The sequence below is a fragment of the Leucoraja erinacea genome, chromosome 34 (genome assembly GCF_028641065.1).
Source record: "Leucoraja erinacea ecotype New England chromosome 34, Leri_hhj_1, whole genome shotgun sequence".
Lineage (NCBI taxonomy): Eukaryota > Metazoa > Chordata > Chondrichthyes > Rajiformes > Rajidae > Leucoraja > Leucoraja erinaceus.
Window position 1 is genome coordinate 9,089,446 of NC_073410.1, and position 22,785 is coordinate 9,112,230.

General features: G+C 40.7%; 1 protein-coding gene across 1 annotated transcript; it reads left to right on the forward strand.

The window, feature by feature from the left end:
• Positions 1-216: 216 nt before the first annotated feature.
• On the forward strand, positions 217-21,090 carry LOC129712976 (broad substrate specificity ATP-binding cassette transporter ABCG2-like). The gene is made up of 15 exons (XM_055661802.1): positions 217-599; positions 5,027-5,086; positions 5,183-5,300; positions 6,149-6,304; positions 7,364-7,521; positions 9,281-9,432; positions 9,923-10,015; positions 11,451-11,635; positions 13,041-13,192; positions 14,106-14,195; positions 15,023-15,147; positions 16,908-17,062; positions 17,159-17,248; positions 18,679-18,731; positions 20,228-21,090. Exons 1-15 carry the CDS (start codon positions 448-450, stop codon positions 20,373-20,375), a joined length of 1,887 nt encoding a protein of 628 aa, XP_055517777.1. The 5' UTR covers positions 217-447; the 3' UTR covers positions 20,376-21,090.
• The last annotated feature ends 1,695 nt before the right edge of the window (positions 21,091-22,785 follow it).

Sequence of the window (22,785 nt, forward strand, 5' to 3'; positions counted from 1 at the left end):
TATAACAGTGCTTGCACTTTAAGCAGTAAAATATCTGTGTGGGCTGGTGAGGTGTGTGATATAACTGGTTTATGAATCATTTTCTTGAGTGCCAAGATAGATTGATACAATCAAGAACACGTGGGTGCACAAGACCATTAGCTCAAGGCCTGCAAGATTATCAGTCTAAATTAAGTGTTGAAGTAACTCAGCGGGAAACAATGGACCTGTAACGGTAACTCCAGTGGCGTTTTACAATAAGAAGGAATTATTTACACCAGGCACCTTGCGCTGTTCGACCATTGTCTGCCAAAATATACATGACTGTGAATTGTCACCTGGGGTAGGTTCGCTGTGGTTTACAACCAGAAATACGCCTGGCAATCTCTCATGATTTATTGTGTTTTTAAGATAAGATGTTCACCTTTGCTCAGTCAAGTACTGGAGGGGAAAATGCAAGTCTGAAAAATGGATCCGGCAGCACAGAATGAGGATGGGAAAGACACCCATTTGCAGCTGCCCGGTCCAATTCTGACTTTCGACGACGTCCGATACGTGGTGAACGTTGCAACGACTTCCTACCTGAGGAGAAAGAAGAAAGAAATCCTGCACGGAGTCAGGTAGGAGGGCTCGGGGTGGATCTGAGAACCACAGCTTGGCTCCGGATGGCGCTCGGGGTTTGGCACCAGTAATGACCATAACCGGCAGCTCTGAACCTCTGCTCATGGTGAACCACTGCTCACCACTCCTCCCGTTCAGGCAGCCGGACTCACGGGCGTGTTAAACTACCCCATTCTTCCTAAGAAGGCTTAACAGTAAATCATCTCTATTTGGACAATCCCAACATTCCGGGAAATAGCCTCGTCAACCTATGCTGCTCTCCCTCAATAGCCACAAATTACTGCACACAATACTCCAGGTGTGCTCTCACCAGGACCCTGAACAACTGCAGAAGGACCTCTTTGCTCCTCTCCTCTACTCAACTCCTCTCTTACGAAGGACAACATGCCATTAGCTTTCTTCACTGCCTGTTGTACCTGCATGCTTACTTTCAGTGTTTAAGAAGGAACTGCAGATGCTGGAAAATCGAAGGTAGACATAAATGCTGGAGAAACTCAGCGGGTGCAGCAGCATCTGTGGAGCAAAGGAAATAGGCAACGTTTCGGGACGAAACGTTGCCTATTTCCTTCGCTCCACAGATGCTGCTGCACCCGCTAAGTTTCTCCAGCATTTTTGTGTACCTGCTTACTTTCAGTGACTGATGCACCAGGACGCCCAGGTCTCGTACTTCCCCTTTTCCTAATCCGACACCATTCGGATAATAATCTGCCTTCTTGTTCTTGCCTTCACCAAACTAGATAACCTAACATTTATCCACATTATACTGCAGCTGCCATGCATCTGCCCACTCACCCAACCTATCCAAGTCACCCTGCATCCTCATAGCATCCTCTTCACAGTTCACACTGCCACCCAGCTTTGTGTCATCTGCAAATTTGCTAATGTTACTTTGAATTCCATCATCTAAATCATTAATATATTTGTAAATAGCTGCAGTCCCAGCACCCCACTGGTCACTATCTGCCATTCAGCAAAGGACCCGTTAATTCCTATTCCGTTTCCTGTCTGCTAACCAATTTTCTATCCATGTCAATATCCTACCCCAATACCATGTGCTCTAATTTTTCCCACTAATCTCCTGTGTGGGATCTTAGCAAAGGATTTCTGAGTCCAGATACACTACATCCATTGGCTCTCCCTTATCCATTTTACTTGTTACATCCTCAAAAAATTCCAAAAGATTAGTCAAGCAAGATTTCCCCTTCGTAAATCCATGCTGACTTGGACCGATCCTGTTACTGCTATCCAAATGCGCCGCTATTACATCTTTAATAATTGACTCCAGCATCTTTAGGATGTCAGGCTAACTGGTTTATAATTCCCTGCTTTCTCTCCTTTCTTAAAAAATGGGATAACATTAACTACCCTCCAATCCACAGGAACTGATCCAGTATCTGTAGAACTTTGGAAAATGATCACCAATTTCTAAAGCCACTTCCTTAAGTATCCTGGGATGCAGAACATCAGGCCCTGGGGATTTATCAGTCTTCAGTCTCATCAGTCGACCCAACATCATTTCCTAACTAATGTGAATTTCCTCCAGTTCCTCCGTCACCCTAGATCCTCTGTCCCCTCGTACATCTGGGAGATTATTTGTGGCTTCCTTAGTGAAGACAGAACCAAAGTACCCGTTCAACTAGTCAGCCATTTCCTTGTTCCCCATAATAAATGCACCTGTTTCTGTCTTCAAGGTCCCACTCTTGTCCTTATCACATGCCCAAAGATGCTTTTACTATCCTCCTTTATATTCTTGGCTAGCTTGCCTTTGTACTTCATATTTTCTCCCCGTATTGCCTTTTTAGTTGCCTTGTGTTGTTCTTTAAAAGTTTCCCAAATCTCTCACTTCCTGCTCATCTTTGCTATGTTATGTCTTCTCTTTTAGTTTTAAACTGTCCTTGACTTGCCTTGTCTGCCACATTTGCCTCTTACTCCCCTTAGAGTCTTTCCTCTTCTTTGGAATGAAATAACTCTTACATAGAAAACAGAACAGTGCTGCAAAAGAGCCTTTAGCCCAGATGGTAAAAATAAAAATCAGATTTGAAGGGGGACAGCGAAGCAAAGATGTGGAGAGGTTTGTTGGAGGTTTCCCTATAGTTGACTGAATGTAAGAGACTGGTTTCATCCCGGCGAGCGGTCCTGGACATCGGGCCGCCCGTAGCTGCAACTGTGGAGGGCTTGGGGAGACCCTGACCACGGGGAACAGTGGAGGAAGAAGACTGACTTTGGTGCCTTCCCACACAGTGGGAAACTTTGGTTCTGCTGTGTGGGGATGTTTTGTGTTGAATTCTATAGTGTGTTGAGTCCTGTTTATTTTTATTGTATGGCTGTATGGGAATTCATTTCACTGTGCCATCTGGCACACGTGACAATTAAATTTATCTTGTATCTTGATCTTGTATCTTGAGGAGGTTCATCAGAATGGTACTTAATTTAGGGGGTGTCAGCTATTGGGAGAGATTGGACAGACTTGGATTGTTTTTTCTGGAATGCGGGAGTTTAAGGAGAGACCAGATAGAAGCATATCAAATGATGAGAGGCACAGATATGGTAGACAGTCCAAATCTTTTTGCCAGGGTGGAAATATTAAATACAAGGGCACAGCTTAAAAGTGAGAGAGGCAAGGTTTAAAGATGATGTGCGGGGCAGGTTTTGCACACAGAGGGTGGTGAGTAGCTGGAATGTGCTGTCAGGGATGGTGATTGAGGCAGGTACACTGGTGGCATTTAAGAGACTTTTAGATAGGCACATGGATATGAAGGGCATGCAGGGTGAAGGATTATGTGCAGGCAGATGAGTTGGTCTTAGTATAGTGTTCAACAGACATTGTGAGCTGAAGTGCCTGTTCATGTTCGATGTTGTGTGTATTTTCAACCATGTCCCGAATAAGGGGAAAAAAAACCCAATGGCAGATTGAATGCATTACATTGATCTCAAAGTCAACTGAGGTGTGTTAATAGCTGCATCACTAAGATCCAAAGGTTGCTGAATGATGTTGATAGTATTTAAAGGTCCGTCGCCCATAATTTACTTTATAATGTTATAGCTTTCAGATATGAGCAGTGCATTTGATAATTAAAAAAAACTGCATTTGCTGGAAAATTTGAAATAAAAATAGAAAATGTTTGCAAGACTCAACAGTCAGTCAGCATCTGTGGATGAAGAAACCATCAATAGACCCTTAGTCAGAACTGGAAAAGGGAGAAAATCCAAACACAGTACTTGTTGTCTCCTCCCCTTCCTCAGTCCCCCTGCTGTCTCCTCCCATCCCCCAGCCTTCGGGCTCCTCCTCCTTTTTCCTTTCTTGTCCCCGCCCCCGATCAGTCTGAAGAAGGGTTTCGGCCCGAAACGTTGCCTATTTCCTTCGCTCCATAGATGCTGCTGCACCCGCTGAGTTTCTCCAGCTTTTTTGTGTACCTTCGATTCTCCAGCATCTGCAGTTCCTTCTTAAACACTACAGCTGAAAGGTTGTCTGTCCATTCCCTCCCCAGATGCTGACTGACCTACTGAGTTCCTCCAGTATGTTGTGTTTTGCTCAAGATTCTGATATTTGCTGTCTCTTGTGGCTCCAGCAGGAAATAAAACAAGTTAGGTTTCAGTAGTGAGAAGGTGGGAGATGTATGTATAGCAATGGGAATATCTCTGAATAGTTACCGAGTGCAGTGACCAACACATTAAGCTTCTTTGTATGTGTGATATGTAACAAATGGCGAGGCTGTGAGATAAGCCAGCCAATGCAAGTAGAATGAGTAAAACTACGCTAATATGATGGCCATCAGAAATGGCTGGTTCTGAAGTAGAAAGAAAGAAAGAATGAATCCTCAAAACAGTGGATAATTTGATAATGAATCCACAAGGCTGCAATATCCTCATTTGGAAAATTAGATTTACAATTAGGTTTATTAATTTCACGTACCAAGGTACAATGAACAGCTTTGTATTCCATGCTTTCCAATCAGAGCAGATAATACTTTGCATAAATACATCGTCAATGTCATGTACAATCAGTAGACCAAAGGGGAATATAGATCTCAGCATTGTAGAGCATCAGTTCCATCGACAAAGTCCAATGTCTGCAATGGGGTAGAGGTGAATTGGACAGCACCCCAGTTTAAGGAAGGACTGTTTAGAAACCTGATAACAGAGGGTGAACAGATAGCAGATAACTTGTGAGATGTTGTGGATCTGAAGAAGGGTTTCGACCCAAAACGTCATCCATCCTTTCTCTCCATAGATGCTGCCTATGACCCATTGAGTTACTCCAGCAATTTGTGTCTGTCTTTGGTATAAATCAGCATTTGCAGTTCCTTTCTACACACTTGCAAGGTGTTGTTCTGCAAGTTGGGCCTAAAGTCAGTGGGAGTGGGGTGGGAATCAAAGTACAGTGTATTTTTTGGAGGTCGCTGAAAATGTGTCTCTCCCCTTTTAGTGGAATCATAAAACCCGGCTTGAATGCGATCCTGGGACCCACGGGAAGCGGCAAGACATCGTGAGTCATATCCCAGTAACCATGAATATCACAGTTACCGATAATTACCGGGATGATATTTCTTGTTTAAAGACTGCCTTTCCTTTCTTTAATCAGGCTTCTAGATGTGTTGGCAAGCCGGAAAGATCCCAAAGGGTTCAGATCAGGCAAGGTTCTGCTGAATGGACAAGTGTTGGCTGCCAATTTTAATCTACAGTCTGCCTATGTCGTGCAGGTGAGAGTTACAATCCAATGTGGTCTTTGGTTTGGCTTAACATTAGGATATTCATACCTTGCTCATTGATTCATCTTCTTTCTGATTTAACACACATGATGATCCAAGTCATTAATAAGAATGCTATGAATGCATTCTCCAATATTCAACGGAATAGCAAGGTATTCCCTAATTTCAAATGACTTTAAATCATTTTTTTGAAGTCAGGTGTTAAGTCTCTGATAATGGCATGAGGGGAGCTATTTCTATAACAATGGTCATCCATAGGGACACAAAGTCATAAGGAATAGTAGAATAAGGCCATTCGGCCCATCAAGTCTACTCCACCATTCAATCATGGCTGATCTATCTCTCCCTCCTAACCACATTCTCCAGCCTTCACCCCATAACCTCTGACACCTGTACTAATCAAGAATCATCTATCTCTGCCTTAAAAATATCCACTGACTTGACCTCTATAGCCTTACGTGACAAAGAATTCCATAAATTTCTCCTCATCTCCATCCTAAAAGAACGTCCTTTAATTCTGAAGCTATGACATCCACTGCAACATGCGATTTTATTGAAGTCAACATAATATTGCAATTATTTTAACAAGCACACACGAAAACAGGAACAGGAGTGGCCCCACAAGCCTGCCCCACAATTCAATACGATAACGCTGGTCTACACCAGCTTCCACGCCTCTCTGTACTGGTTCCCCAAAGAGATGAGATCAGGGACTGTGGGCCACAGTCTAGAGGATGGAACTGAAATCCAGAATAGCATGTCGAGGTTAAATTGACTTTCAGTTTAAAAATGTGCACAACTTCTGAAGAATAAGTAAATCATACTTTGCTCAATAACAGGATGACATATTGAGGGGAACATTAACTGTCAGGGAAAATCTGGAGTTTTCTGCTAACCTTCGCCTCTCCAGGAAAGACTACACGGCTGAACAGAAGAAACAAAAGGTGGGCCAAATCATCGAGGAACTAGGATTGCAAGACTGCATTGATATCAAGGTATGTTCAACCCCATGGGGTTTACTTCACAGGAACAGGTGATCTGCTCCAAATGGACCCATGCTCCACATAATCTTCTTGCCCCTCTTCATCTCACCCCATTAATATGTTTAGTTTAGTTTAGAGATACAACCTGGAAACAGACCCCGCCGAATCCGTGCCGACCAGCCAACACTGCACGCTAACACTATCCTCCTCACACTAGGGACAATTTACAATTTTTTCCGAAGCCAATTAACCTACAAACGTGTAGATCTTTGGTGTGTGGGAGGAAACCAGAGCTCCCGGAGAAACCTATGTGGTCTCGGGGAGAACGTACAAACTCCTTAGAGAGCTTGTAATCTTCTTAAGACATGGGAGTTATTGGCAATGTAAATATTAATTACCCATCCTCGATTGCCCTTGAATTGGTGGCAATAAGGTGCCTTTTCCATCCAGGTGGTTGAGGTCAGGGATCGGGAGGGCTGGGATACTGTTGAAGGAGCATTGTCAGGACACTAAGACAAGGGAAGCTGTGAGGTGGAGACAAATGAATGAAATAGTAGATCAGGTACGGTCAGTAAACACTGCGCAAAGTTACTTACTATTCAATACAGTTACTTGAGGTCACAGGTAAGAGATGGAGTGATGGTTCCGACTGCTTGGGAATTGGTGAGAAGGCTGCCATCATTTTCACCATGGTTACCTGTTGAATGTGTAGAAGGGAACTGCAGATGCTGGTTTATACCGAAGATAGACACAAAGTGTTGGAGTAACTCAATGGGTCAGGCAGCATCTCTGGAGAAAAAGGATGGGTGACATTTCAGGTCGGGACCTTTCTTCTAACTCCGTCTGAAGAAGGGTCCCGACCTGAAATGTCACCCATCCATTTACTCCAGAGATGACTCCTAACCCGTTGAGTTACTCCAGCACTTTGTGTCTATACCTGTTGAAGGTTTTGGTTGCTGGTGGTTTGTAGGTATCACAACTCAAGGGTGCCAGGACAGAGGACATTATCATAAGGCATGTGCCTTCCATAACTTTCTTTATTTTGGAACTAACAATATTTTGTCATGTCAGATCGGCACGGACCTCATGCGAGGCATTTCTGGTGGAGAGCGAAAACGCTGCAGCATTGGAATGGAACTGATCACCTCACCATCTCTGATCTTCTTAGACGAGCCGACGACAGGACTGGATACACACATGGCCACTTCTGTCATACGCACACTTCACAAGTGAGTCGATGTGGATTCCACTAGTCCTCTCTGAGGCAGAAAGTACAAAAAGAAACATGCACTCTCCAGCTTCCTAAATTAGATAATGGAATCATATTTCCTTTCTTGAAGAGTTTTCCCCAGGTTGTCCGATTTCTTCACACCACAAAGAGATGTGAGGGTTGGCAAGTTAATTTCCCCTTGTTTGCTGCTGAGTGTAGCATCTGGGAGGTGTTGATGGGATGAATAAACTGGGGGTAGACTGAATGGGAGGTTGTTCGGTCATCACAGATATGATGGGCAGAGACCATGTGTCTGTGCTGTACGACACTATGATATTAGAAAGCAGATCCGTTTTTGTGGCAAAGTAGCAGTGATTTCATGGCTGCAGGAGTAGGATAAACACTTTGGATTCTCTGGCGCAGAAGGTCGCAACTGGAGCGCAGAAGGTTAGTACCTGCGAGAGGTCTTTAAAATGATGAGAGGGATTGATAGATTTTATTCCCAAACAAGAGGACATTAAAGGACAGAAGAAATTCAACTTCTTTACGCAGAGAGTGGTGGCGGTGTGGAATGAGCTCCCAGTGGAAGTGGTGGAGGCAGGTTCGTTGGTATCATTTAAAAATAAATTGGATAGGCATATGGATGAGAAGGGAATGGAGGGTTATGGTACGAGTGCAGGCAGGTGGGACTAAGGGAAAAAAAAATTTGTTCGGCATGGACTTGTAGGGCCGAGATGGCCTGTTTCCGTGCTGTAATTGTTACACTTTATGGATTCATAATAAAGACAGTACAATGATCTGAGCCACAAGCATATAATATGTAAATGTTACATAATCAATTCCTTCCTCCCTTGGCTCGCAAGACCAATGGATTCATGTTATCAATGCTTCTTATTTTCATGGATTTCTCAGAAGTAAATTTTTAAATAACTTGAACAAATTCTTTTCGCTTCACATTTTGTTAGTTGTGGCCAATCAAGAGTCAAACACGAGAGTGGATTGAATCTGAAGTGCTGCTATTACCATGTTAAATGCGTCAACAGTGGAAGCCTTGAAAGGATCTATCCCTTAACATTTGGCTAAATCCCATAGGAAGGCCCGATTTTATTTTGAAGTAATTGCTGTTGGATGGATTGTATAGACCTGACAGAGACATTCACCTTACATAAGGTTGGATGTTGTGGAACCCACATTACTCTTTTATAATACCCTAGGCCTTTACTGGGCAAGGGTCTGCTTTTGTCTCCATTAAACCTGAAATGGGAGAATCATTATCTTCTCAATCCTTCAACTTTGCTAGTTCATCAGCTGAATTTTAAATGTTATGACATTCATTTCCAAAGGGAAACCTATAAAGAATTCCCAAAGCTATCAATAACTGGGTCTTGATAAGGAATGGATATTTCAACAATGGGACATTCAGCAACAGAAGTAAGGCACTTACTGTGAATAAATTTGAAATATATTACACAATAGCAATGTTTTCTCTCCAGTTATGGATACCTGCTGGAACAAACTATGTTCAGAATCTCAAATTAACTTGAATTATATTTTATTCAGCTGTTATTTCATGCGCGTATCAATGATGGGACCTATCCTTAATCTCTTTACGCCATTATCATATCATTTCAAGAATGCATCCATGTGCATTAAATGCTGAAGAGTTTTTGAATTGAAACACTAACTCTGTTTTTCTCTCTTTCTGCAGATGCTGCCTGAGCTATTGAGTACTTCCAGCATTTCCTGTTCTTATCTCAGACTTGGTTTTGTGATTTTAGGTTGTCCAGAAATGGGAGGAGCATTGTATTTTCAATCCACCAGCCTTGCTATTCCATCTGCAAAATGTTTGATTATATCACATTAATGAGCAAAGGAGAAATTGTATATCAAGGCCCAGGTGGAGAAATCACCAACTACTTTAAAGATCTTGGTAAGAAAGAGATACTTAATGCTGGGCTTTATTTAATATATTAAAGCATACCTGACTGTACCATTCCTTTTACTTGAATACTTCAGGACCAATTATCCTTCCAGAGCTTCCCTCCTTCACTGGTCCAACAATGTTCTCCCATTTATTCCATTATCCCCTCTGAATGATGAACTGATCACTACCAGTCATTTCCAGACATTCTGCTCAGATAGTCCCATCGTTAAACATCCGTTCCTTATCAAGATCTGTGGTGACTATAACGAAGACTATGTTTAAATTGTGATTATTTAATTAATTGCATGCCATAACTGTGAGATTGAGCTCCTGTTTCTGACCTTTGGATTATTAGTCAGGGTAGTTTAACAATTGCCCCACCATTGTACTTTAGTCAAGATATGGGCACCTGTGCAATGGGGGTGATGTCCCTCTGGCTTTATACAAATATTCACAGTGCTGTTGCCTATAACATCTGCAAATTGTTTATTTATAGGTTATGAATGTGACCCTTATAATGACCATGCACAATTCTTCTTGGATGTCATTAATGGAGTCGTGTTATCCAATCGTGAAAACTCCAGTCCAGGTATTTCTGACAACCAAGATTTGCTGATTAAATTTCATCCACACAACACAGAGTCAATCTAATGATATAATGTGGGTGTCAGGAGGGAAATTAATCCTGATTAGAGGTGAAGGTTGTATTCTGTACTCATGAGCAATAGAAAGGTGTAACTGAATTACTCAGTAAAATCTAGACATAGGAACTGCAGATCCTTCTCCTCATCCCCTTCCTCTGGCTTCACGTCTCATGCCTTTTCTCTTATTTCCTTCTCTCACAGCCTTTTGTCTTTTCAACTCTTGCCTTGGTCTGACCTGTGGCTTTGTATCTGCCCCGCAGGGGCCCTGGTTGCTTCACTCCCTTCCACTTACTGGCGACCCCATTCCCATGGTCTACTTATTTCACTGGTGCCCAGGCTCATGTGCTCCCCTGGAAAGCTCCTGGTTCTGTTTCCTGTGCTCCCTTGAAATTGACCAAGTTCCCTTGAAATTGACTAATGTATTATTCCATTGTGTAACATCCAAAAAGGACATTAATTAAAAGTATGAAGGAGCATTAATAAACCGATGTGTAGGAAAGAACTGCAGATGCTGGTTTAAATCGAAGGTAGATACAAAATGCTGGAGTAACTCAGCGGGTTAGGCAGCATCTCTGGAGAGGATATAAACCATAAATACATTTTCCGGTAGTCTGGAAAATCTACTTGTCTGCCACCACCCAAATTCTGAGCATGCCAGAGTTTTACTGTACTAACATAGACTTTCCTCTATGCCACCACAGTGTTTCCCCCTGATAAGCCTCCCACTCTTGACTAAGAGGCAGATTGAAGAGTATTGCACACACACACACACTTGCTTTAGCTGTCCATTAGTTCTGCCTCGACCACAAATGAATGGCATGGGACCTTTCCAGAACTGCTCCAGGGGTAGCAAGGAGAAATATAATTAGAGGGGCTAATCAATTTGTCTTAATGTTTGTTGTCAAGCTACTGTCATATCCTACACTGTATTTCCTTTATGTATTTGTTTTCATTTGTAAAACACTGAATTTTGCCCAATTTTGGTCTTACTGCTTTTATGGTTAACATTGTACATTTTTCCTTTGATCTAATACTAACTAACTTCTCTCAATATTCACTTCCCCTGTTGGGTCCTACTGGTTTAAAGGAATATATGTCTTTTTCTAAACGTTTCATTTGTTTTTTCCTGCCAGAGCTGTTAATGTAGTTTCCAACTAACTATAGTTAAAATAGTTATCATGCCTATTCAGATGAAGATTCTTGTATCAATTTGAACTAAACTATGTTTCAAATAGTGGCTTCTCATCAGAAATGGCCTGGAAATGTTTTTGATTTAACATGAACAATTTGGACAGAAAAAAATGTTGATTATAAATAATTCACCATAGATGAGTCAGTGTGGTATTTGAATATTGAATACTGTATCTTTCTTCTTTAAAGAAGAAGCAATCACTTCCCACGTCATTCTGGATCCCAATGAGAATAAGAATCTCTTAGCCCATCAGTTCCGACAATCTGCTTTGTATAATCAAATCAACAAGGAAGTGAAGAATTTATCTGTAGCAGATAACTCAAGAGATTCAGTCAGCATAAAGTATTCATATCAAACTCCTTTTTGGTATCAGGTATATGCAAACATCTTGTATTTTTGTGCATTGAATGTAATAATAAATGCAGTGGGGAGAGTTATAAGTAGATCGCAATGCATCTGGTCTGCCTTGCCTAGGCTGAATATTTTGTTTTAATATTTATGTGATTCCAGATTTATCCTTTATGCTGCTAATCTCCAAAATTGTGCTAAATATTCCTTATTTCCCAATAAGATAGCAATTTGAAATTATTATCATTACAAATCACTCTTCCATCATTAACTGCCATTATAAAATATTCAACTTCAAAGAGTGCACAGAGTGCTTAGGAAGTTAGGTTTAGGGATACAGCGCGGAAACGGGCCCTTTGGCCCACTGAGTCCGCGCCGACCAGCAGTCCCGTACACTAGCACTATCCTACACAGTAGGGACAATTTACAATTATACCAAGCCAATTAACCTACAAACCTGTACATCTTTGGAGTGTGGGAGGACACCAGAGATCTCGGAGAAAACCCATGCAGGTCACGGGGAGAACGTACAAGCTCCGTACTGACCGCACCTGTAGCCAGGATCAAACCTGGGTCTCTGGCGCCGTAAGCAGCAACTCTACCGCTGCGCCACTGTGCCTCGACTATAGTTCTAACTGTTAAAAGTGCCAAACTATTTGGAAATCTTTCTTCCAACCATACAGTTCTATCCTCTTCCTTGATGATGTTATGGCTCTCCACTTCATCCTTGAATAGAGGCCGACTCTGTCCACATTGAACACAAGCGCCTCCTCCTATTCTTACACCATTCACTTCCACCATAAGGTGTTGTAATAGGAACTCTTGTAAGTTTTGTAATGCACCATCAGGGGGCCGAATGATTGGCAGCCCTGCCAACAGTCTTTCTGTTTTTTTGTCTTTTTTTTTAATTTTTAGTGCGTTTTCAAAGTTTGTGTAAATGTTCTCCAGTTTGTTTTATGTGGGGGGAAGGGGAACTCGGTCGGGGGAAAAGCTGTTTTGCGGGCTCCCGGTGCCGCCGTCCACAGACCTGCCGTTGAGTTTCTTACCTTCCACCGCTCCGGACTCGGCCAGCCCCGCGACGGAGATGCGATTACTTTCCGGATCGTGTCTCCAGTCGCTCTGCAGCCTACCATCGATGGAGCTGGAGGCCTCCTCGGACTGACCTGGAGCATCCCCGCGGGGCGTGGTCTTAACATCGAAGTCGATCCCTTGCCTAGGACTTTACATCGAGAGCTCACATTGGTTAATTGACAATAAACACAAACATGAACCTGACATTGGGAAATATGGAGAGCATACTCCACATGTGTATAAGAAAAAAGTTCCATCCATGAGACAGCAGAGTACTAACCAAGGAGATTAGCAAGTTGTTTGCTTGCCAAGTTTATCTGAAGGACGCCTATGTCTTCATTGTTCATTTGTACTTTCAGCTGTATATTTTGAGTGGCTGCACTTTGAAGAACCTCTGGAGGAACCCGCAGGTCTCATTGGTTCAAGTGTGTATAATGCTAATGTTTGGCATATTAAATGGACTTATATATTATAACATACCACACACAATGCCAGAAGCTTTACAGAACAGGTAGGAGAATTACCGAATTAACAGTTGAATAATAACATTAACATGTGCACTTTATTCAACGCCGTGATTTACAATAATCCCATATTTTCTTTTTGATATTTTATTGCCTATTTCCTTTTATTAGGTCTCCATACACTTAGACATAATGGTGGAGCAGATAAGAGTTTCCCCAACCACTCATGAATTAATTAATGTAAGCCCTAGTACAGACCAGGAGAAGAATAGTCCTGAGAGTTCATAACTTTCTCCCTTGACCTTAGGCAACAGGTTGCTTTCTTCTCAGTTTTTCTGGGAAGACACAGGTGGTGACTGCAAATTCAAAGCTTTGCATTGAGACATATGTGTCCCACCAATGGCACAACCGATCATAAGTATGAGCTCGAATTAGACCGGAATAGTGGCTCACTCAAAGAAGGCACCCAACTTTCACTGTGATACAAACCCAGCCAAATATTTCTCCCAGGATGGGAATGCCAAAAGTTAGGGGGGAAAGTTTTAAGGTGAAACGGGACAAAGTTTAACGGAGAAATGCATGGATGTTTTTTTACACAGAGGGCGGTAATTGCCCTGAATCTGCTGCTAGGGGTGATGGTGGAGGCAAATATAATGGTGGCATTTAAGAGTTGTTTAAATATGCACATAGATATGCAGGGGATGGAGAAATATGGATCATGTACAGACAGATGAGATCAGTTTAACGTGGCATGAGGTTTGGCACAGACACTGTGGGCTGAAGGGCCTGTTCCTGTGCTGTACTTTTCCATGTTCGATAATTCAGAAATCCATGTTAGATTGCCTTTTAATACTGATTGATTGATTGATTGATTGATGTGATCTCATGTACAATGAGTTGCTATTCCTAGTCTCATTTGTATCCGATGTTAACCTGTTTTGTGCATGTTTTTGATTTCAGAATCGGGGCATTCTTCTTCATAATAATCAATCAGATTTTTGGCAACCTCTCTGCTGTGGAAATCTTCATTCAAGAAAAAGTCCTCTTCATGTATGGAAAACAGTAGATTATTCATCAATCAATCTGATAGAATTGGTGCAAGATTAGATTCAGGGTCTCCCTCCTTTCTTTGGCAGGGCAGTTGTCTTTTCCTCAGGTGTAACATGGTAACGAGGCACTCATGCCCATGAACTCAAAATCAATGTCCAAAGCCAAAAAGCCCTGCTGGTAAAAAAAAATTAGATTCTCAATAAGAACCAACACTGGAAGTAACAACTACACCAGTCTCATGTGGATTAAGATTAGCATGTTAGGAATCAAATCATCTTTTTCAAAAATTAGAATCCATTGGAAAATAGGATTCTTCGAAGTGATATTTCTATTATTTCCTGATGTTGGGGGATATTTCTGTAAGGTGGTGACTTTTTCATGATTATTATTTTCAAAACGGAAGTAATTGAACTTGTTGCAGGAAACTACGGATATGATGTCTTTCCTTGTGACACAACACTATTTTATTTTTATAGAAATTAAGACTTCAGCCTGTGGGGTGGATGGAAGATATTTAGGGAGGTGGGTAAGGCATGTACGAGTAAGTGGAGAGGTTGGGGTTTTAGCCATCTCTTGTGTTAGCTGGTTCAATGAAAATAATGAAATCACTGGGGAATTAACTTACCCATAATATTGCAATAGTAAAATTGTTGAGTTACTGTTAACAGTGGACATTGGGTGAGAGGGCTTCCTTGTGTGTCCATTCACTTCCACTTTGCAAATCAATGATTTACAATGATTTACAATTATTTTGACACTGAAACGTTTCCATGCTCTTTTCTCACAATCTGAAATGTTGGTGTTTTCAATCCTCATTCTTCTATCAGACATGAAAATGCAAGTGGCTACTATCGGACCTCAGCATACTTTCTCTCCAAAGTTCTAGTCGACCTGATTCCCAATCGTATTGTTCCAATTCTTATTTTTTCATCCATAACCTACTTTTTGATGGGTATGTATTGTAATACCTCTCTAACAGAGTATATACACTGCCTGTTATTAAATTATGCTGCAAATATTAATTACATAATATTCCAACTGAAGATGTTAATTCTAGGCAGAGAACTTCCAACACAGAGAAAATCTTATGAAATTAATTAGATTGATGTAACTGATATAGTAGTTCAATTATAGCAAAGGAACTTTGTTTAGAAATGTTAATTATGCTATAATAGAAACCTGGGGATACATGTAATGTTTTTTTTCCTCATCATGGAATTGAGGTTGGATCAGGACATTATGGTACACTCTGATACTCCAAACTCATTGATACAAGTTAAAGTGAATTCAATATTCGAAAATGTCAGTATACTATATATTCTGTATACTGACATATTCAAATATTGAAAAGCATTGCTGTAGTCAATTGTCAATTAATTACTTTGGATGTGTAGTTATTTGGGCAAACATTGTAACCAGTTTACATACAAGGTTCTGAATGATTGGGTTCAACAGCAAAGTAGTTACATTACTGGACTAGTAATCTGGAGACCTGGATTAATGATCTAGTAACATTAAATTAATTTATGTAAAGAACCTGAATTCCTAACCCACTGGATTAATAAACTCATCTGGTGTATTAATATTCTTTAAAGATGAAAATCTGCCAGTTTGACATGTATGCGAGTCAAGACCCAAAGTCACCTGCTCACATATAACAACCATAGCCCAACAAATGATTGTTACCCCAACATGCTTCAATCATATTTACACAGATTTGAATGGTTTATGAGGACAGTTCGTCACCACCTTCACAAGGAAATTAAATACTGCCCTTGTACATTTCATATAAAAAATATTTTCCAAAAAAATATACTTTATTCAGAATTTAAAAAATATCCAAAATATATGCAAGACAAGAACTGTGCAAAAAAATCTCCGACATTCTCAGCGTCTATACATTCATAAGTCATGTTGCAACAAGCACCCTTGGCTGGCCCCCAAGGGCGATATCCATTCCTTTTTTGGGGGAGTGTCCCTCCTGGATTTTGCCCCTCAATGTCCCACAGCGGGAGGACTCTAGACCAAGCTTCAGGAAATAGTCTTGAATGGGTCAGCCAGCAATATACCCTGATGGACATCTTGATCTGCTGGGAGGCCAAAGCGTTCCAGACAGACCAAACAGCTTTTTCCACCAAGTTGATGATCTTCCAACAGCACTTGTGTCCGTCTCTGAATGTGTCCCTGGGAACAGCTCGTAAATTAGAGTCCCCTGGATGAACCTTGACAAGGTCCCTTACATTATTCTCCAGATTCCCATCACAAATCCACACTCTGCGAAGAGGTGGGCAAAGGTTTGATCTAAAACTGTGATCATTATTGTTCCATAATACCAGAACCTCAAATGTTCACACAAGTTTTTTAAAAAACTATTTCACAACTTGCCCACTAAAGACTCGCATGTTTGTTCCCCACTGAATATACAAGTAAGTTTTTCACCTCACACAACATGTGCCTTTGTAATGAAGTCTGGCTGATTTTAAAACAAACCCACCTACATTGACATCAGTTGTTCTTCCATTTAGGTTGTGTTAACCAGGCATATGTGATATTAGTTTCAAGTTGTGAAAAGATTTTCTGAATAACTTGACCAAAACTGCCTTAGAGCAATGCACCTGTAATAAAATTAGTAATACATTAATTTAAAATAGTTTATTTAAATCAATACTAGCACTGTACTGCACATGTTCAACCCCAATGTTTTCAACACAGGCTTGAAACAGGATGTTGGTTCGTTTTTTCTGTTCTATATGACCCTCAGTCTCACTAGTTTGTCAGCAGTGAGTATGGCCTTCCTAGTCAGTGCAAGTGTCAGCACCTTTGCAACAGCCAATGCTCTGATCGCCCTCCCATATGTCTTCATGATGGTAAGATCCTAAATCATAAACATTCCTCAATAACTTCCAGTGACTCCTCCCTCAGCCCGTCTGCAATTACTGAACTACGGTGCTCCTTCTTTGCAGGTGTTTGGAGGCTTTTTGGTGAACTTAAATGGAATGCTGCAATGGCTGTCTTGGTTGAAGTGGTTGAGTATAGTCGCTTATGGTTTGAAAGTAAGAAACATTTCTTTCCAAACATATTTATTAAAAAGAAAATAGAAATCCTGCACTTGCATTAGGACTGTATTGAAAAACTTAACTTTGGGTAGGAAGGAACTGCAGATGCAGGTTTAAACCGAAGATTGACATAAAAAGCTGGAGTAACTCAGCAGGTCAGACAGCATCGCTGGAGAAAATGAGCCCTTCGACCCCTTTCTTCAGACTCGGGGGGGGGGGGGGGGGGGGGGGGGGGGGGGGGGGGGGGGGGGGGGGGGGGGGGGGAAACGAAACGAGTGATATAGAGAGGTATAGAATAAATGAATGAAGAATATACAAAAAAGAAGCGATGATTGTTAGCTATGAGCAAGGTGAAAACAAGTTATACAGACAATGAAACTCACCAGGTACTTTGGGTGTTGGCTTGGTTTACTGGAGTCCAATTGACCAGAACGGTTCGATGGTAAGATGACCTTACTCTCATTGTCCCCCTGAATTGGCTTTGAGGGGACATTTTTGTGGGGACATTGTGGGTAAGCTGTCAGAAAATAAGATACCTTAAAAATCAATGTCAGAACAAGTGGGGATGTTTGATCAGAGGATGAAGCATGTTCAGGTCACCAGGGCCGAGGAGTTGGATAAGGTTGGACTGACTCAAAGCAGAGGTACTGCAAAAGTCTTCAAAATGCCAAGGGAGGACAGGACTATGAATGCACTGGTGTGTATGAAGAACTGCAGAAAAGATAGATGCAACATGCTAGTGTAATTCAGGTCAGGCAGCATCTTTGGTGAAAAGGGACAGGTGAGGAAAGGTCTCAACCTGAAACGTCACCTATTCCTTTTCCCCAGAGATGCTGCCTGACCCACTGAGTTACTCCAGCATTCTGTGTCTATCTACTAGGAGTGCACTGATGGAGTCAGCTGAGGTGGAGTTTGAATCTAGCAACAGACACCAGCAGTAAAAATTCAAATGTAAGAAAAGAAATTGAGAGGCAAAATGCATTTAATATTTCCTACTGACAAGCAGTTGCCTACGTATAACTTTAGAAACTGTAACCAAAGCATAGGATGCAATAAAGAGCCTGCCCCCAGCACATTCCATGATCACATCTTGGGAATTACTTTCGAACAGGGAAGGGGCTTAAAATTGAATCTGTGATGACAGTTTCTGTTTTAAAGTTATATAAAAGATTGGAAACATATGGAGAGGTATCAGTGGCCAAGGGAGAACTGATGTATGAGGCTGAATATGGTTTCCTAATTATCAATTGGACAAACAATTTGCCAACTATTCCCAACACACTATTCAACCATGATCGGTTCACGGGATGATCAAGTAATAGATACTATAGAAAACTAGTAAACTTTAGCTTTGAAACAGTTTCAGAATCCATTCTCACTAAATAGTTCATGTTTGGACACCTATTTAACGTCATATTTTTCCACAGGCATTGATAATCAATGAACTAACAGGACAAATATTTTACACAAATACAACAACGTGAGTATTTGGATTTAGCTGCTTGAAGTAGCATTTTTAACTTTAATGAATAAATGATCTGCCAAAAAGGCAGCTAGCACATATTGGGAATCCAGCTGTGGAAAATTTCATTTCATATTTGAAAATGAAATGTAAAAGTGAGCAACATGGGATGTGCAATTATAATAGTCACATGGTCAATAAACACAAATCTTAACCTTGTGATGTGTTTATTTCAGAAGTTGTGCATTGCAGAGCAAAGGTGTTTAGAAATTCATTCTCAAAAGCAATTTTCAGATGCATAGCACTGAAAAAAAGCTATTTTGAGTGGGAAAATAATTGCAACATTTCTTATGGTGCCACTCTGAAAATTCAGCTGGATACTCCTGCTTGCAAAGCCTTCTGGTACCAATCATGATGTTTACATCAGTTACATATGGTCATAAGTGATAGGAGCAGAATTGGGCCATTTGGCCTATCAAGTCTACTCTGCCATTCAATCATGGCTGATCTATCTCTCCCTCCTAACCCCATTCTCATGCCTTCTCCCCATAACCCCTAACACCCGTACTAATCAATAATCTATCTATCTCTGCCTTAAAATATCCATTGACGGCCTCCACAGCCTTCTGTGCCAAGAATTCCACAGATTCACCACCCTCTGACTAAAGAAATTCCTCCTCATCTCCATCCTAAAGGACCGCCTTTTAATTCTTAGGCTATGGCATCTGGTCCTAGACTCTCCCATTAGTGGAAACATTCTATCCTCATCCACTCTATCCAAGCCTTTCACTATTACAGATGGGGCAACATCAATTCTCAAGCAGCACCGCAACTTTGTTCAAGGAATGAAGCCACATTGCCCTAAGGAAAGAGCACTGTTGATCGTGGTTCTAAATGACATGCAGTTGCATCATTTAACAGCCCTGGCTCCTGACCCTTTAATTTTAATTTAATTCTATGGCATGTTTTCCTGGATTCATATTTAAATGCATTTCTTATTCTGAAGAACCACAATGAAAGTGATGGGGGGTAGAATAATTCCCTGATTACTCTCTCCATTCCATTCATTATTTTAAACATCACAACTCGATCAAATCTCACCCTCACATACAACCAAATCATTCAATCCTTCAGTTTGTCCAACTGCTTTGATTACGATATTGCTCATTTGAGATCAATTTTCTGGTTCTCTGCAGTCAGATCCCAGGTTAAAGCTGTGATCCATGAGGTATGTGGTAGCCAAAAAGTAGCATTTGGCTTACTTTATAATGGAATAGGATCAAGAATATGAGTTCACTGGCATCATGGAATAATGAATGGAATTGACACTGAAAGGGGAATTATTCCAAATGAAGACATATCCATAAAATTCAAGTGAAATGCACCTTTGGGATGTGGACTTCAAATGCACTACGCCTGGAGATGTTTACTGTTACAGTTAATTATTTCCTTGTGTTTTACTGTTATCTGATCAGATTGTACTTATACAACGATCTCCATTCTGTATTTTGCAGAATTCCTGGAGAGGTCTACATGATTGAGCAAGGTATTGATTACAGCGCCTGGGGATTCTGGCAAAACCAACTTGCCCTTTTCTGTCTAATGATAATATTCTTACTTCTGTCATTTATACAGCTTTTAAGAATTGACAAGTGGAAATAAGGAGTTAATTTTGTTTACTGAGTACTTGGTTGTGTTCCTGGTGTACGTTTAGCTCTTTTCTCTGCAATCGCAATGAAATATATAATGAAATCATGAAACGCTGGATCTACTTGACAACTCAAGCAGTATCTGAAGCGAGAGGTGAACATTTAAGATCAATGACCTTTCATCAGTTCAATACCGATGAAAAGGTATTGGTTCTGATAAAGGTAATTGACCTGGGATATTAATTGTGTTTCTCTCATTACTGATGCTGCCAGACTTAATGAGTATTTTCAACATTGGGTTTTTATTTCAGATTTCTAGCATTTGTGATTTATTTGAGGGAATTTTGTAAAATGGAACTAATTGCTTTAGCATTTTTTGTTTAGTATTTGTCCTCCTTTAGCAACGACAGGGCAATGAACTTTCAGTGGGACATCTAGTTAATAATTATAAACACAGACATTGCCAAACTATTTCTGATCATTTGTTGCTGCAATCATTTATGTAACGCATTGGGACTTTGATTTTTACCTCATAACAAAAGTTAAGTGATTATATAATTTGCTTGTATAACTATGACCACGTGACATAAACTGTAACAATATGTATTCTTCCAGGATTGCATTTTCTCTTCAATTTGCTCTGGATTCATGTCCTTGTCAATATTTTTCTTTCCCCAATGCCCTGTCATGTAAGTTGATCAATGTTCCTGAACAAATTAATAAACTTTTCAATGAACTCCAAGACATGGAAAAGTTTATTAATTTGTTCAGGAACATTGATCAACTTAATAAACTTTTCCATGTCTTGGAGTTCATTGTTTTTACATAACGTCATATTTAGTAGATTGTTTTTCTCAATAAAATACTTTGTCTGCACAGGGGTTTGCCAATTGTATTCATGCTGATTCTTTTAATTATTATTGATATATGGAATTGCTTCAAAAAAGGGAATACAACTATCCAACTTCTGAAAGCCAACAAAACTGCAATCTCAGTCATACTTCCTGAAACTCAAATACTTTCAAGTTTCTTATTCTGAAATGGTGATGAAGTGATTATTGTAATTAAATTGCATTGAATAATGTTATTCCATCCCAAAGCCATGGAAGTATATTGCTACTCATTTATCGCTAGTGAAACAAAATCTATGAACTCCCTTCCTGACAACACTTGCAGTGCCTTCACAGGCAGCTTGGAGGCACTTACATATCACAAATTAACCCCGTCTACAGCAGGCCAGGGTTCAATACCACTACTTCAAGAGCAACAAACCAGTTTGGAGACATTTATATACCACAAATTATTATTTTTTTAATCCAAAGGACACAAAGATTTTTACCAGTTATTGAAGGTTCAGCTTCATATATATCTGTAAATAAACCAAATAAAAATGTAGTGAATGGAGCAGTTACACAGAAGTCTCCCTTGAATTTCATGAGGATGGCAGTGGAAAACAAAGGCTTGGCCTGTGATTTTCTGAAAACTATAGTTCTTTAGCATCAATATGGTGGAGAATTTAAGAACTTCAACTACCTCTTGAAATGTGTGTCTACTTACCTGACAATGCAAATGTAAGTTCAGTTGTTTATGAAGATATAACAGTAGATTTTTTTTTATTGAGAAGGCCACATCCTCAGAGGATTGTCATCTGGAGGCTTTGAACTATTTGGCATTTCACACTTAATATTCTGTGATGGAGCTGACACCTCAGGGCAACGCTGCCAAAGTCAGAGAAGTCAGTAAACTGGAGTTGCAATTAAAACTGGAATTGACAAGGTTATTCTTCTAAAAGGAAAAACTGAAACAATTCCCAATGGAGAACAGCTGTGAAAGGCTGCTCGTTATGCCAAAAATTAATGTTCTTTATGGTTGAAGAAAGGAATTGAGCTGGATTGGGGAGTAAAGTGGTGATGAGACAAAAGAGAGAAATGCTCTCCTTAAATATAGAATTCAATTTGAACCTAATAGTTGGAAAAGCCCAAAATGGCATGTATTAGATAAGAGGTTTTTGCCCCATAGCTACCCCTTGGATTTGGAGGAAATGGGAGGAGTCAAAGGACACACATGGGCCCCAGCTATGCCTTCTTCTTTGTAGGGTATATCGAAATTCCTTGTTCGAGGCGTACCGTGGGCCTATCCCCGAACTCCACCTCCGCTACATTGACGACTGCATTGGTGCTACCTCCTGCACCCATGCAGAACTCACTGACTTCATCCATTTCACCACTAACTTCCATCAAGCACTCAAATTTACCTGGACCATTTCCGACATCTCCCTCCCGTTTCTAGACCTTACCATCTCCATCGCAGGTAACAGACTACTGACCGACATCTACTACAAACCCACTGACTCCCACGGCTATCTGGACTACACTTCTTCCCACCCTGCTTCCTGTAAGGACACTATCCCTTACTCACAATTC